We start from the raw sequence: 16013 nt of genomic DNA, 5'->3' as shown, positions 1-16013 counted from the left end.
GAAGCTTCCTAAGACGGGTAGGAGAAGAGGCAAGGTGGGATGGGAATGGAAGCGCGGAAGAGATGTGGAGGGAGATGGCAGAAGTTATTAGAAGAACAGCAAAAGAAATTTTTGGTGAATCTAAAGGAATAGGACCAAGAGACAAGGAGTCCTGGTGGTGGAATGCGAGTATACAAGAAAAGATAAAAGATAAAAAGGGAATGCTTTAAAGAGTGGTCTTTATGCCGCAATGCATATAACTGGGAAAAATATAAGGCGGCTAAGAAAGAGACAAAAGTGGCTGTAAGTGAAGCAAGAACAAGAGCATATGAAGGTCTCTACCAGTCTTTGGACACGAAAGAAGGAGAAAAAGGTATATATAGAATTGCAAAGAGTCGGAAAAGAAGAACGAGAGATTTGGATCAGGTTAAGTGCATAAAGGATAAGGATGGAAAGGTGTTGGCTCAAGAGGAGAAGATTAATGAAAGGTGGAAGAGCTACTTCTACGAGTTATTTAATGAGGGACAGAAGACTCACAGAGTTGCAAAAACTATAGAAGGATCAAGCTCATGAGCCATACCATGAAATTATAAGAAAGGGTGATAGAATGGAGGTTGAGACAAGAGACACAAGTAACAGAGAATCAATTTGGTTTTATGTCAGCGCAGATCCACCGCTGAAGCTACATACATGTTAAAAAGGATGATTAAGATGTATCATAGTAATAAAAGGGATCTACACATGATGTTTATTGATTTAGAAAAAGCGTACGATAAGGTGCCAAGGGAGGTCTTATGTAAGATTTTAGAAATGAAGAGAGTAAGGATCTCATATATTTGTGCAATTAAAAACATGTATAATAGGGCTACAACTAGTATGAAGATTTAAGCTGGTGTGACAGAGAAATTTTCTATTGGTATATGATTACACCAGGGATTATCCTTAAGTCCATACATTTTTCACATTAGTCTTGAAAGTACTTACAGAGCATCTCCAAGAGCATGTGCCATGTTGCATGCTTTTTGCCGATGATATCGTCCTTATTGAAGGGTCAAGAGAAGACCTAAATAGAAAGTTGAATTCATGGAGAGAAGCTATATAAGTGTATGATCTGCGTATAAGCCGTAGCAAGACAGAATATATGGAATGTAAGTTCGCACCACTGAAGAAAACCCCAATACAAAGGTGAAGATTGGAGAAAACATCTTACGAAAAGTTAAAAGTTTTAAGTATCTTGGGAGTATCATAGAGGATAATAGAGAGATTGAACATAATGTAAATTATAGGATCCAAGTAGGTTGGTCAAAATGACGAAGTGCGTCTGTTTTTATATGTGAAAAAAAAAGTACCTTTAAAACCTAAAGGTAAATTTTATCGCACTACAATCAGACCGGCTATGCTTTATGGTACAGAGTATTGGGCGGATAAAAGAGAGCACGAACATAAATTAAATGTGGTAGAGATGAAGATATTGATATGAATGAGTGGTCATACGCGATTGGATAAAATAAGGAACGAAGATATAAGAGAGAGTTGGAGTAGCACCTATTGTGAAAAAGATGGTAAAATCGCATCTCAGGTGGTTTGGACATGTGACAAGAAGACCGACAGAATACACAGTCAGGAGGGTGGATGAGATGAAAGATTGACAAGGGGTGAAAGACAGATGAAGACATAGGAAGATCATCCATGAGGTGGTCAAACGAGATCTACATGTAAACGGTCTCTCTGTAGACATGATACATGACAGAGCACAATGGCGTCGTTTGATTCATGTAGCCGACCCTACTTAGTGGGATAAGGCTTTGTTGTTGTTGTTTGTTGTTGTATTTGTGAAGGGTTGTTGGTCCAAGATTCTATTAGACTTAAATTCTTGTTAGTTAGTTCGTTCTATTTTTAAGCCTTAGAGTTTCTCACGTACCAAATTTTTTGAACTCCCATTTGAACCTAAAATTTAGTTTCTCAAAATATTGAAATATAACATTTAATAAGAACACTTTTAATTATATCCTTAAAAAAAATAAATGTATTATTTTAATTTGAATTTTTAAGTTAATTTTTAACATTCTAAAGTCATGATGTGTAACAAATTCATGAATGTTTTGGCGCCGTTGAAACCCCATCTTTTTCATGACTGGAGTACTTTTAAATTGGAAATGTTGTTCAATATGATTAGAAAGATAGAAAGTCAGAACACTGAACATGCACACTATCTTCTTCCTCCTCTGTTTACGAGGAATTTTGTTGACAAGTGATATTTACAAAATAAAAATTGAAACTTTCAATTTTAATAATTAATAAAAGTATAATGAAAGTTATTTGGATTGATTTATATGAATTTAAAAATCAAATTCAAAATTAATTCAATTCAATTAATACTTTTTTTTGTTAAAAATTAGGTTTGAATCCACTTTAAAATTATGTGAATTTGGTCATTTGAATTGATTTAAGACTGAATTTAATTTAATTTAATTTAAACATTCATCGTATCTGATGTATATAAAATATTATCTTCATCAAACAATGAATTATTATTACAATAACAATAACAACACACAAAATTCAAACTTTAAAGCAAAATAGAATAAAACTACTAAAGTTTCTTGAAACTTTCAACTCAATTGCCAACCCTACAATCTATTTAAAATAGAACAACATGCATGCATAAAGTTGGATTGCTCCCTTATTCACGTTCGTTGTTTAACCTCTTTGTGATTCACTGGGGAGTGGCAAGAGACTCTCTGTATACACAGGTTCGAATGCAAAGAGGTGAACCGAAAAACAAGGATTTTTAAAACATTGGAGTCTCTCTTCTCTGAGATTATACATGTAGAACCCGGTTTGGGGAAAATCATGAGCTTTTCCAATAATATCACCATTACTGGATAAGCACAATGGCCGAAAGCCTTCGTGAGGAATCTGATAGAGAGTCCAAGATGAGTGCACTTTATATTCTTTCATCACCCATATGTGAGTGTTACGGCTATCATAATTGCAATAATACAAGGCTAGGCAGCCTCCTAGTAGGGCGAGTTTTGGATGGGACCATGCACTCATTACAAGTTGTTCCGGTCCAGATATCCTTGAGAAAGTCCTCTCCTTCACCCAATGAATAGCTCCATTCAAGAACCACCCAAAAGATTGGCAGGACCCAATAGATTGGCTGCCAAAACTAAACAAGGGTTTAGGGAGTGCAGCATCAAAATCAATCCATGAATTGGTTCTCATGGAAAAGCAGTCAAAGTGATCATGGTTATACATATCCTGCCAAGCTACAACAACTAAGTAATCATCCTGCCATGCATCATAACCAAATCCATAGAGATGGAAGTTGCAGTAACCGGTACAGTACTTGCATCGAGAATAAATATGAGAGTAGGATATTAATTTGCCGGATCCAGTCAGTGGGTTCCATACCACAAGAAGATTTGGGTCTCGACCAAATAAAACGAAGCCTCTGCAGGATCCAAGGACGATAAAATCGCAAGGTTCTGTCGTGTATAAAGGGGGAGACACCTCTCTTACTTGTAATGCATCATTGCCGTCACTAAATAGTGCGTCTAAGTAAACAGAGTAAGCCATCCAACGTTTTCCTATGGTGATGCATGCGTTGGTTGATACGGGAGAGTGGTGAAAATGCAATTCCACAAAGTCAGGATCAGAAATGAGAGAGCACCAGAGCTTAGAAACGCACCTGAGGCAAGCGAGATGTCTGATCGGTACCCGCAGTAAGATTATGTGAATCAGGTCAAGAGGGAGGATGTCGTGAATGCTCTTGCTCTTGTCATTCTGATTCTTCTTCTCCTCCATGCTCGATTGCTCTTTCTGCTCCTTCTTCTTATCCACGCAAGCCTCCTCATTTGTATAGTGCATGTAGGTCAACCAAGCGAGCCTCCTCATTGTTCTTGTTGAAGAAGAATGAAGGGGCGAATCCGAAAGAGTGGTGAAGATGTAATTCCACGAAGTTTGAATCGGAGATGAGAGAAAACCATAGCTTAGAAACAAACTTGAGACGGAATAGATCTTTGGCTTGCACCCTCAATAAGATTGCTTGGAACAACTCCAGAGGAAGATCGTTGATGCTCTTCTGGTTATTATCCATTCATGCTAAGTGTTTTCTTACTCTCTATGATTCTTATGTAAATGCTTCATAGTATTTGTGAAGGGTTGTTGGTCCAAGATTCTATCAGACTTAAATTCTTGTTAGTAAGTTAGTTCTATTTTTAAGAATTAGAGTTTCTCACGTACCAAATTTTTTGAGATCTCATTTGAACCTAAAATTTAATTTCTCAAAATTTGAAATATAATATTTAATAAGAACACGTTTAATTGGATCCTTAAAAAAAATAAATGTATTACTTTAATTTGAATTTTTAAGTTAATTTTTAACATTCTAAAGTCATGATGTGTAACAAATTCTTGTATGTTTTTGGCGCTGTTGAAACCCCATCTTTCTCATGACTGGAATACTTTCAAATTGGAAATATTGTTCAATATGATTAGAAAGATAAAAAGTCAGAACACTGAACATGCACACTATCTTCTTCCTCCTCTGTTTATGAGGAATTTTGTTGACAAGTGATACTTACAAAATAAAAATGGAAACTTTCAACTTTAATAATTAATAACAGTATAACGAAGGTTGTTTGGATTGAATTATATGAATTTAAAAATCAAATTCAGAATTAATTCAATTCAATTAATACTTTTCTTGTTTTGTTAAAAATTAGGTTTGAATCCACTTTAAAATTATGCGAATTTGGTCACTTGAATTGATTTAAGACTGAATTTAATTTAATTTAATTTAAACATCCATCATATATATCTCATGTATATGAAATATTATCTTCATCAAACAATGAATGATTATTACAATGACAATAACAACACACAAAATTCAAACTCTAAAGCAAAATAGAATAAAACTAAGGAAAAGTCTAAAAAGCCAGCAGTTTTATTGAATTTTGGCCAGCATGTAACCAGCAGAGAAAAGTGAGCCATTGGATGAAATTTTACACCAATCTCACACCATTAAATCATCATTAATAGCTAATTGATGGTTAACAATCACAAAAATTACTGGCCCTAGCATTGCTCTAAAACTAAAGTTTCTTGAAGCTTTCAACACAATTGCCAACCTTACAATCTATTTAAAATAGAACAACGTGCATGCATGCCTAAAGTTGGATTGCTCCCTTATTCACGTTCCTTGTTTGACCTCTTTGTGATTCCAAATTTCCAATCATCCTTCACAAACTTGATGTCTTCTGCGAAAAGATCCGCCGGCAAAACTCACCCCACTACCTAACTGTAGTAAGCAATTCAATAATTATTCATAAATAATATTCAAAACTCACATACTTAATAATTATTAAGCAATTAAATTAACATGAATATATAACAAGTGCAAATAAAGCTCATTACTTATTTATTACATACCATTCTTCCATTTCTTCTTGTCACAGCTGGGGAGTGTGGCGAGACTCGGTGTATACACAGTACTAGTGTGTTCTAGGGGTGAGCACGGTAGCGAGTACCCCGATTTCTCGTTCGAAATCGAACCGAACCAATTAAATCGGTTCTGGAATTAACGGATAATCGGGTCCAATTCAAACAGCCTTTGTTAGTAATTGGTTCGGATATTGGTTCTGGGATGCGGATCCCGAACCAATCTGCGAATTCGATCATATATTAATTAAATAAAAAATTAAAAATATATATGACTTGTCTATTAGACAATGATTATTCACTATTAATATGTTTAAATTTTAATGAGTTTAGTTTTTAATGTATTTTGTGTATAACATGTTTGAATTATTTCAATTGATATTACATGTTTATTGTACTTGTTGAATTTTTAAAATAAAAATTTGGTTTTTTTTATGAATTTCAAAGTCATCGAGTACCCAATTACTCGAACCGAATCAATTCGTTATTAATTGGTTTAATTTGATTTAAATACATATACAAAAAATTATAAATTTAAACCAAACCGAACCAATTATATTTTGATCAATTCGGTTCTAATTTTACCATAAACCCAAACCAAACCGACTCGTGTCGTGTGATCTGAAGGTAGATGAAAGAAACCATAATTAAAGTATTTAAAACACTGATCCCTCTCTCCTTCAAGTTTATACTTGGCAAAATTCATATTGGCACTATCTTCCACAATAAAATCACTGCCATTAGATAAGAATAAAGAAAGAACGCAGTGGTGAAGAATCTCGTAGAGAAGAATCCAAGATGATGGCACCTTATATTCCTTCAACACCCATGGGTTATCAAGGAATCACCGTAGTCGAAGAAATTCAAAGCTAGGCACCCTCCTAATATCACGAGTTTGGAGGACCACCACATTAGTTTTTGTTCAGGTAAAGGTATCTTTGAGAATCTCCTTTTCCTCGATCACATCAAAGATTAGAATATCTTGATTGTTAAATCGATAAGACAACCAATGTATAGCTCCGTTAAAGAACAACCCCTCAGGTTTAAACTCGTGGGTTATCAAGGGTATGGGCAGTGCAACATCAATCTTGGTCCATGAATTAGTCCTCAACGAAAAACAATGAAGCTGATTTTTCTTAAAGGCTATAACTATTAAGTAATCATCATTTGATGCATCATGACCGATGCCTTGAAGAACCGCATTTTGATTATACCAATAATTCTTTTCTTTAACAACATTATAGTAAGATATTTTTTGTGGGATTGGGTCACTGGATTCCATAGAAAAATATAATATGGTTCATAGTGGTGTAACAATACAAACCCTCTGCATCAGTAGCGGAGCTTGAAACAAAATTTTGGGGGACCAGATAGAAGATAATTGTCAAAATATTTTTTATATGGACCTCATTTAAGATAAACTTGTCTAACCTCATATTTCTTATTTGAGTGATATTGTCAAATTTAAAACCGTTTTACAGGGTCTCGTTCCAAAGAATTAAGGTCAAACTCATCAGATGCAATTCTTTAAACTTTTGAAGGTTGTATCTCACTTTTTTCGTGATTCATTAAAGTAGAAGAATTATTTACCGATGTTGATATTGTAAAAGTTATATGTTCTCCTTCTTGAATATTAGCCTTCCTCTTAAAAATACTTCAATTCTTTGATTTTTCATGATTATTTTATATAAAAATTTGAATATATATTATGTTACGGTGGGTAACCGGAGATTAATAGAATAGATGGCGCAGGTTGGCCCAATCGTCCACAGATGGTAGACTCTGAGTTAGTTTGCACGCTGGAGCCTCCTTCCGACTTGCTTACGTGAGTGAATGGGGGGTGGTACCTGCAAAGACACTCCGATGCCTAAGTTAGCAAGGGTGTTAGCAGGTCTAGAGAGTATTGGGCTTAGAGATACCTGAGGGGTGTCAGTGTATTTATAGTGGTGAGCCAATAACCACCGTTGGAGTAGTGCCGTGCCTAGCTAGGCTTAATCCATCGGATTAGGCCTTTTAGTTGGACCTGGGCCCTTATCATTGGGCCAGGGTATGAACAGTGCCCCTACTTGAGCCCAAGATCTCTTTTAGGGCTTGGGTTCAAGTATTTAACTCGGGTTCGTAGCCGACTTTCACGGGTTTTTAAACCGACGTGATCTTCGCGACCTTTTGTTCTGACAGTTACGTCTATTCAAGCGTTGTGTCCGTTAGGGATGCACTTAGGGATTGATGGCTTTGGTAACGGTGCACTCTCATTAATGACTGCTTCGTTTTTACCATTATGCCCCTTAGCATGTTTATAAATACTTTCCCTCTCTTTCTTTTTTCCGTTTCTGCAATCTTTCAAACTTCTTCTTTCTTTGTTCGTGCTGTATTTACTCATACTATATTCTCGTGCTCCGGAGACTTTTGCTTCTTCCTACCTTCATTTCCAGAAAGAGGTTAGTTTCTTTCTTTTTCTTTGCACTTTTCGTATGACTTTACTTTGTAGAGAAATAGGTTTGTAGACTTTTGCTCGGTTCCTTTTTCTCCTCTCTAGAGACCTTTGTTTTTGATTTTTCCTTTTCTTTTTTTCCTTTGTAGGTTTCCTCATTTTTCTTAAAGAAAGAAAATGGCCTCCGTAGATTGGGTTGACGTTACTGTTCTGGGGGAGGAGCCGTTGGTTGATGCGGAGTTTATTACTCATCTTCGCACCCACCACCGGCTCTGTACCTCGGATGAGGATGAGCCTAAATATGAGTTGCTTGCTCCCGGTTCAGAGGACCGAGTTTGTCATGGGAGAGCCAACGAAACGGCTCCCCATTTCTTCTTTATGTATGAGTGCATGATCACCCGTCTGGGCGTCTTTCTGCCTTTTTCCGATTTTGAGATGTCTGTTTTGCAGCATTGTCGGGTTGCCCCTACCCAGCTTCATCCCAACTCTTGGGGTTTCTTGAAAATTTACCAATTTGTTAGCCATGCTCTGGATTTCCCGACTTCTCTGAAAATCTTTTTTCATCTTTTTCATATGACCAAGCCTTTTAGTGGGCTGAATAATAAACAACAATGGGTTTCCTTCCGAGCTATACAAGGTCAGAGGATTTTTACCCTTTTTGATGAATCTTTTCATGACTTTAAGAATTTCTTTTTCAAAGTGCAAGCTGTAGAGGGTCATCACCCCTTTTTTCTGGATGACAATTCTTTTCCACGCTTTCCTTTATACTGGCTGCAGGCCTCCCCTTGCGAGAAATATGGTCTGGATGACCTGGATGAAGTAGAGGTCGCCATCCTGGGGTTCCTCCGAGAAGTGTGGGGGAGGGCCCCATATTTGGACACTAAAAAATTTCTCCAAGGGTCTCCGACCTTTGTCCAATCACAGCTAGGTAGTTTTTCTGTTAAATTTCCGACTTGTTAACTGATCATTCCGACTTGTTTGATTCTTTAGCTATTGTTTTCTTTTTCAGAAATGGCAAAGACAAACGCTCAAGAATCTTTTCAGAGGGTCCAGGAGGCTAAAGCTAAGTCTCGCGCTCGATCTGGTGGGGCCAGGGTTATCTCTCCTCCTCCTCCTCCTCGGAACGTTGGGACCCTTTCCAATCCCATGGTGATTTCCTCTTCAGCTCCCTCTCAGCCGCCCTCCGTCGTCCGACCCTCTCCTGATCCCAAGAAACGCAAGACCTTAGAGTCTAGCTCTTCTATGGAGGTTAAGGCAGATGCTCTTGCATTCGTCCGGAAGAATATCTATCCTTATGCTCGTATAGGCATGGATGATATGTCTGTCCGGGGCCACCTTACCACTATGATCGAGGAGAGCCTCAAAGCGGCGGGGGTCTGTGGCAAGCTCTTGGATATCTTTGATAGGGCCCCTCTCAGCTCTTTAGGGACGACCTTGAGGGTCGAGGAACTGGAAGGAAGGCTTCGTGCATATCAAGAGCATGAGGGAGAGTTGAGGAAGGAAATTGCCAAGCTAAGGGAGGAGAGAGATACCCTCCGGGAGAAAGGGAAGGCTTTGCAGGCCCAATGCAACATGGAGATGGAATTGAGGAAAACGGCACAGGCCAGCTATCAAAGCCTATTCAAGGATCTTGTGTCTGTAAAAACTGACCTGTTTGGGGGCAGAGGATTATTGAGTCTCCTCCTCGCTCTAAAGATGCTCCGAGTACTTCAGTTGTTCCTCCGACTTCCTCTTCATCTCCTGTGGGTGCTTCTCTTCCTGGTCCCGGTGGCACTCCTCCTGATTCTGGTGGTGGTGACCTGTCTGCTTCTGCTGTGAAAAAATGATCTTTGGCTATCTGGGGGTCCGGCCTGTGGGCCCCTCATTTTTAAACTCTTTATTTATTTATTTTTATTTGTGTAGTTTGAACAATTTCTCTTGGCCTCCTCAGGCCGTAAACAAAATATCAAGAAATACCCTTTTTTGATAAGGGTTTTTTAAGTTAACGAAATGGATACCCTTTAAGGGTTTTGATTACCTTATGCGTGTATGCTTTTTGGTTGAAGTTCCCTTGATCTTTTCTTGTGAACCTTTGTTTTTCTGAGCTTTTTGTTTAAGGACCTTTGGGACAGTCTTTAAACTTTTCCAATCTCTTTTTGTTATCCCTTATACTCGACTTTGTTTTAGCGAGTTTTTACGGCTTAGGTTATTTTTGTGATGCATTTTCTTCTACTCGGCCCTTCGCCCCGATTTATAGGTCGAAGTGTTTCCGAGCTATCTAATCGGGTTCTCTCAACGACATACGGGTCAGATTGTCCCGAGTTTTCACGATCAACTCATATAACCTCTTTACACCGACTTGTACCTCGTCGTTTTATCCTGACGACCATCTAGGTCGGTTCATGGGATTTTCACGTTTTGTCGAGCTTAAGTCGGTGCGTTTCGTAGAAAGACTTGGAAAAAATAAAAAGGATTTTATAACAGATATAGTAGGTGAAAAAAGATCTTTGTTTATTGGGGAGGTACCTTCTTGCTACTAAGGGTCTTTAATAGCCTATTTTCCCTTAGCCTCTACTATGATGCCTCGTTAAAAACCCTTCTCCAGAAAAAACCCTTTTGGGAAAAAATCATGAAGTTGGGAAAAGAGTACATCAGGGAGTAGAGTTCGCTTTTAACTGTAGTACCTTTTCATATTACAAGCATGCCACGACCTTGGTAATTCAGCGCCGTTCAGGTCGGTTACTTTATAATAACCTTTTCCTAAAACTTCATTGACTTTGTATGGTCCCTTCCAATTTGCGGCGAGCTTTCCTTCTCCTGATTTGTTGACTCCAATGTCGTTTCTGATTAAGACCAAGTCGTCCGGGACGAATGTTCTTCGAATGACTTTTTTGTTGTACCTTGTAGTCATCCTTTGTTTTAATGCCGCTTCTCTTATCTGGGCATCCTCTCGGACTTCGGGGAGCAAGTCGAGTTCCTCTTTGTGCCCCCGTATGTTTCCGACCTCGTCGTGGAGAGTTACCCTCGAGCTTTGCTCATTGATTTCTATTGGTATCATGGCTTCTATGCCATAAACTAGTCGGAAAGGTGTTTCTCCCGTGGCGGATTGGGGGGTTGTCCTGTAGGCCCATAGCACTTGAGGAAGCTCTTCAGCCCAAGCTCCCTTTGCTTCTTGCAATCTCCTCTTTAGCCCTGCCAGTATGACTTTGTTGGCTGCCTCGACTTGCCCATTGGCTTGTGGGTGCTCCACCGAGGTGAACTGGTGTTTGATTTTCATACTGGCTACTAAGCTTCTGAAGGTGGCGTCGGTGAATTGGGTTCCATTGTCTGTAGTAATGGAATAAGGTATCCCATATCTTGTGATGATGTTTTTGTAGAGGAACCGGCGACTTCTTTGAGCGGTGATGGTAGCCAATGGTTCTGCTTCTATCCACTTTGTGAAGTAATCTATTCCCACGATCAGGTATTTGACTTGTCCTGGCGCTTGGGGAAAAGGACCTAACAAATCCATTCCCCATTTTGCAAAACGCCATGGAGAAGTGATACTAATGAGCTCTTCTGGTGGAGCCACGTGGAAATTTGCATGCATCTGACACGGTTGACATTTTTTCACAAATTCTGTGGCATCTTTTTGCAAGGTCGGCCAGTAGAATCCAGCTCGGATTATTTTTCTGGCTAGTGACCTTGCTCCAAGATGATTTCCGCAGATCCCACTATGTACTTTCTCCAATACCTCGGGAGTTTTCGAGGTCGGTACACACTTTAACAATGGTGTTGATATCCCTCTTCTGTAGAGGACATTTCTCACCAAGGTGTAGTGTTGTGCTTCCCTTCGGATCTTTTCAGCTTCTTTTTCCTCTTTAGGGAGGATGTCGAATTTCATGTATTCGACTAAGGGGTTCATCCATCCGAGGTTTAAACCGACTACCTCAAGTACTTCTTGTTTGTTTGAGGGTTTCTTGAATCAGGCTTCTGTTGTTCCCTCCTAGTTTGGTACTTGCTAACTTGGATAGGGCATCCGCTCTGCTGTTTAGATCCCGAGTTATGTGTTTGACCTCGGTTTCTGCAAAGCGCCCAAGGTGCTCCAAAGTTTTTTCCAAGTACCTCTTCATATTAGAGTCCTTTGCCTGATATTCTCCGCTTATTTGGGAGGTCACCACCTGTGAGTCGCTGTATATCATCACCTTTGTAGCACCGACTTCTTCTGCCAACTTTAGTCCGGCGATCAAGGCTTCATATTCTGCCTGATTATTTGAAGCCGGGAATTCAAATTTTAAAGAAACCTCTATCTGGGTTCCTCTTTCATCTACCAATATTATGCCTGCGCCGCTTCCCGTTTTGTTGGAGGATCCGTCTACATAGAGTTCCCATGTAGTCGGCTTTTCCTCTTGATCCCCTGCGTATTCTGCTATGAAGTCGGCGAGGCACTGGGCTTTAATTGCTGTCCGAGTTTCGTATCACAAATCGAACTCAGAGAGCTCTATTGCCCATTGAACCATTCTCCCTGCAACATCCGTCTTTTGGAGGATTTGCTTCATGGGTTGGTTTGTACGGACTCTTATTGTGTGAGCTTGAAAGTAAGGTCGTAGCCTTCGTGAGGCTATTATCAAGGAGTAGGCGAACTTTTCTAGTTTGTGGTATCTTAGTTCGGGGCCTTGTTGGACCTTACTGATGAAGTAGACTGGGTGTTGTCCGACCTCGTCTTCTTTTATCGGGGCTGACGAGACAGCCTTGTTTGCTACGGATAAGTACAGAATGAGGTCTTTTCCTAGTACTGGTTGGGTTAGGATAGGAGGTTGGCTTAAAAACTTTTTGAACTCTTGGAACGCCTCCTCGCATTCCGGAGTCCATTCGAATTGGCATCCCTTTCTTAATAAGGAAAATAGTGGAAGGGATTTTAGTGCCGATCCTGCCAAAAATCTGGAGAGGGCTGCAAGTCGGCCATTGAGCTGCTGGACTTCTCTCAAGCAAGTCGGACTTTTCATTTCTAGGATGGCTCTACATTTATCGGGATTGGCCTCAATCCCTCTTTGTGTTAGCATAAATCCTAGAAATTTTCCTGCCTCCACCGCGAAGGTGCACTTTGCGGGATTTATTCTCATCCCATGTAGCCTTATGGTGTCGAAGACTTGTGAGAGGTCGGATAAGAGGTCGACTTCCTTCCTGGTTTTTACTAGCATGTCGTCGACATATACTTCCATTAGGCTCCCCAGGTGAGGGGAAAACACTTTATTCATCAACCTTTGATATGTGGCTCCTGCATTCTTTAATTCGAATGGCATGACCACGTAGCAATAGTTGGCTCTGGGTGTGATGAATGATGTTTTCTCCTGGTCTGGCTCATACATCGGGATTTGATTGTATCCCGAGTAGGCGTCCATGAATGACAAGTATTGGTACCCCGAGCTGGAGTCCACTAGGGTATCAATACTTGGTAGGGGATAAGGGTCCTTGGGACATGCCTTATTTAGGTCGGTATAGTCGACACACATTCTCCATTTACCGTTCTGTTTTTTTACTAGCACTACATTGGCTAGCCATGTTGGGTATTTGACCTCTCTAATAAAGCCGGCTTCCAGGAGCGCCTGTACTTGCTCTTCTACTATTAGGGCTCGTTCTGTGCCGAGCTTGCGTCTCCTTTGTTATACAGGTCGGGACCCTGGGTAGACCGAGAGTTTGTGAGACATGAGCTCGGGGTCAATCCCGGGTATGTCAGAGGCCTTCCAGGCGAAGAGGTCGGAATTTTCTTTTAGGAGCTCAGCCAACCCTTGTTTTAGAGTTTCCCCTAGGTTGGCTCCTATATAAGTGTTTTTTCCTTCCTCGTTACCGACCTGTATCTCCTCGGTCCTTCCTCCCGGTTGTGGTCGCAGCTCCTCTCTGGCCCTTGCGCCGCCGAGCTCTATGGTATGAACTTCTTTTCCCTTCTCTCTTAGATTTAGGCTTTCGTTGTAGCATTTTCTTGCCAACTTTTGATCTCCCCTTACCGTTGCTATTCCCGCTGAGGTCGGGAATTTCATGCAGAGGTGGGGAGTGGATACCACTGCTCCGAGTCGATTAAGGGTAGCTCTGCCGATCAAAGCATTGTATGCTGACCCTACATCTATGACTATGAAGTCTATGCTCAGAGTCTTTGATTTTTCCCCCTTTCCAAAAGTGGTGTGAAGGGGCAAAAATCCTAGTGGTTTTATTGGCGTGTCCCCTAATCCGTATAGGGTGTCGGGATAGGCTCTTAACTCCTTCTCATCTAACCCTAGCTTGTCGAAAGCAGGCTTGAAAAGGATGTCCGCCGAGCTTCCTTGGTCCACTAGGGTTCTGTGGAGATGGGCATTGGCTAGGATCATAGTTATTACCACTGGATCGTCATGTCCAGGGATTATTCCTTGCCCATCTTCTTTTGTGAACGAAATAGTAGGAAGGTCGGGTGACTCTTCCCCGACTTGGTAGACTCTTTTGAGATGTCTTTTGCGAGAGGATTTGGTAAGTCCCCCTCCCGCAAATCCTCCTGAGATCATATGGATATGCCTCTCTGGAGTATGCGGTGGTGGGTCTCTTCTATCCATATCATCTCGCTTTCTCTTCCCATGACTGTCCGACCTTTCTATGAGATATCTATCAAGCCGACCTTCTCTAGCCAGCTTTTTTATCACATTCTTAAGGTCGTAGCAGTCGTTTGTGGAGTGACCATATATTTTATGGTACTCGCAGTAATCGCTGCAACTCCCCCCTTTTTTATTTTTAATGGGTCTAGGGGGTGGCAGTCTTTCAGTGTTGCAAATCTCTCTGTATACATCCACTATAGAAACTTTCAGGGGAGTATAAGAGTGATATTTTCTTGGCCTTTCGAGACCGAGCTCTTCCTTTTTCTTGGCTTCCCTTTCCCTCTCTTTAGTTGAGGGAGGGGGTCCAGGTCGCCAACTCAGGTCCCTTAATTTGGCATTCTCTTCCATATTGATGTACTTTTCAGCTCTTTCTTGTACATCACTTAGAGAAACGTGGTGTCTTTTAGATATGGACTGTGAGAAGGGACCTTCTCTGAGCCCATTGACTAGCCCCATTATGACTGCCTCTGTGGGCAGGTCTTGGATCTCCAAACATGCTTTGTTGAACCTTTCCATATAGGCTCGTAAAGATTCTCCGACCTCCTGTTTTATTCCCAGGAGGCTCGGTGCATGTTTCACCTTGTCTTTCTGAATTGAGAACATCATCAAAAACTTCCTTGATAGGTCTTCAAAGCTGGTGATCGATCTCGGGGGAAGGCTATCGAACCACTTCATCGCTGCTTTCGATAAAGTGGTCGGGAAAGCTTTGCATCGCGTAGCGTCGGAAGCATCAGCTAGGTACATCCGACTTTTGAAGTTGCTTAGATGATGTTTTGGATCCGTGGTTCCGTCGTAGAGGTCCATATCCGGGCTTTTGAAATTTCTTGGAACTTTTGCCCTCATTATGTCCTCGCTGAAAGGATCCTCTTCACCCAAGAGCGGCTCTTCTTGCTCGTCGCGGGAGTTGTGACTCTTAAGGGAAGATTCCAGCTTTAAGAGTTTTCTTTCCAACTCTTTTCGCCGTTCCATCTCCTATTTTAAGTACTTTTCAGTTTCCTTTTGCCGTTCCCGCTCTTGTTCCAGCTGTTCCAGGCGGCTGTGGACTAACCCCATGAGTTCGGTTACGTGGGATGGTCCTCCTTTTTCTGATTCACGCCCTTCTGAAGAATTTACCTTCGGGTTCTTTACTCCGGAGGTGCCTTCTCTATGTTGATTGTCAACTTCTTGGTGGAGGGCGAGGTCCGCATCGTTATTGCCTGTGTCCAGATTCTCTTGTTCAGAATCTGTTTCCACATGGCCTTCTTCGTGGGATCTGTCCGCCATCAATGGATGATCTCTCGGGTCCCCGGCAACGGCGCCAATGTTACGGTGGGTAACCGGAGATTAATAGAATAGATGGCGCAGGTTGGCCCAATCGTCCGCAGATGGTAGACTCTGAGTTAGTTTGCACGCTGGAGCCTCCTTCCGACTTGCTTACGTGAGTGAATGGGGGGTGGTACCTGCAAAGACACTCCGATGCCTAAGTTAGTAAGGGTGTTAGCAGGTCTAGAGAGTATTGGGCTTAGAGATACCTGAGGGGTGTCAGTGTATTTATAGTGGTGAGCCAATAACCACCGTTGGAGTAGTGCCGTATCTTT

General features: G+C 40.9%; 1 protein-coding gene across 1 annotated transcript; it reads right to left on the bottom strand.

The window, feature by feature from the left end:
* Nucleotides 1-2679: 2679 nt before the first annotated feature.
* LOC110280608 (F-box protein CPR1-like) lies at nucleotides 2680-3789 on the bottom strand. The gene has a single exon (XM_021141731.1). The coding sequence runs from the start codon at nucleotides 3787-3789 to the stop codon at nucleotides 2680-2682; it is 1110 nt and encodes a 369-aa protein (XP_020997390.1).
* Between the last annotated feature and the right edge of the window lie 12224 nt (nucleotides 3790-16013).

The sequence above is a fragment of the Arachis duranensis genome, chromosome 4, assembly GCF_000817695.3.
Source record: "Arachis duranensis cultivar V14167 chromosome 4, aradu.V14167.gnm2.J7QH, whole genome shotgun sequence".
Taxonomy (NCBI): Eukaryota; Viridiplantae; Streptophyta; class Magnoliopsida; order Fabales; family Fabaceae; genus Arachis; species Arachis duranensis.
The sequence above is the reverse complement of the archived record's forward strand: the minus strand, read 5'-3'. Positions and strand labels throughout refer to the sequence as shown.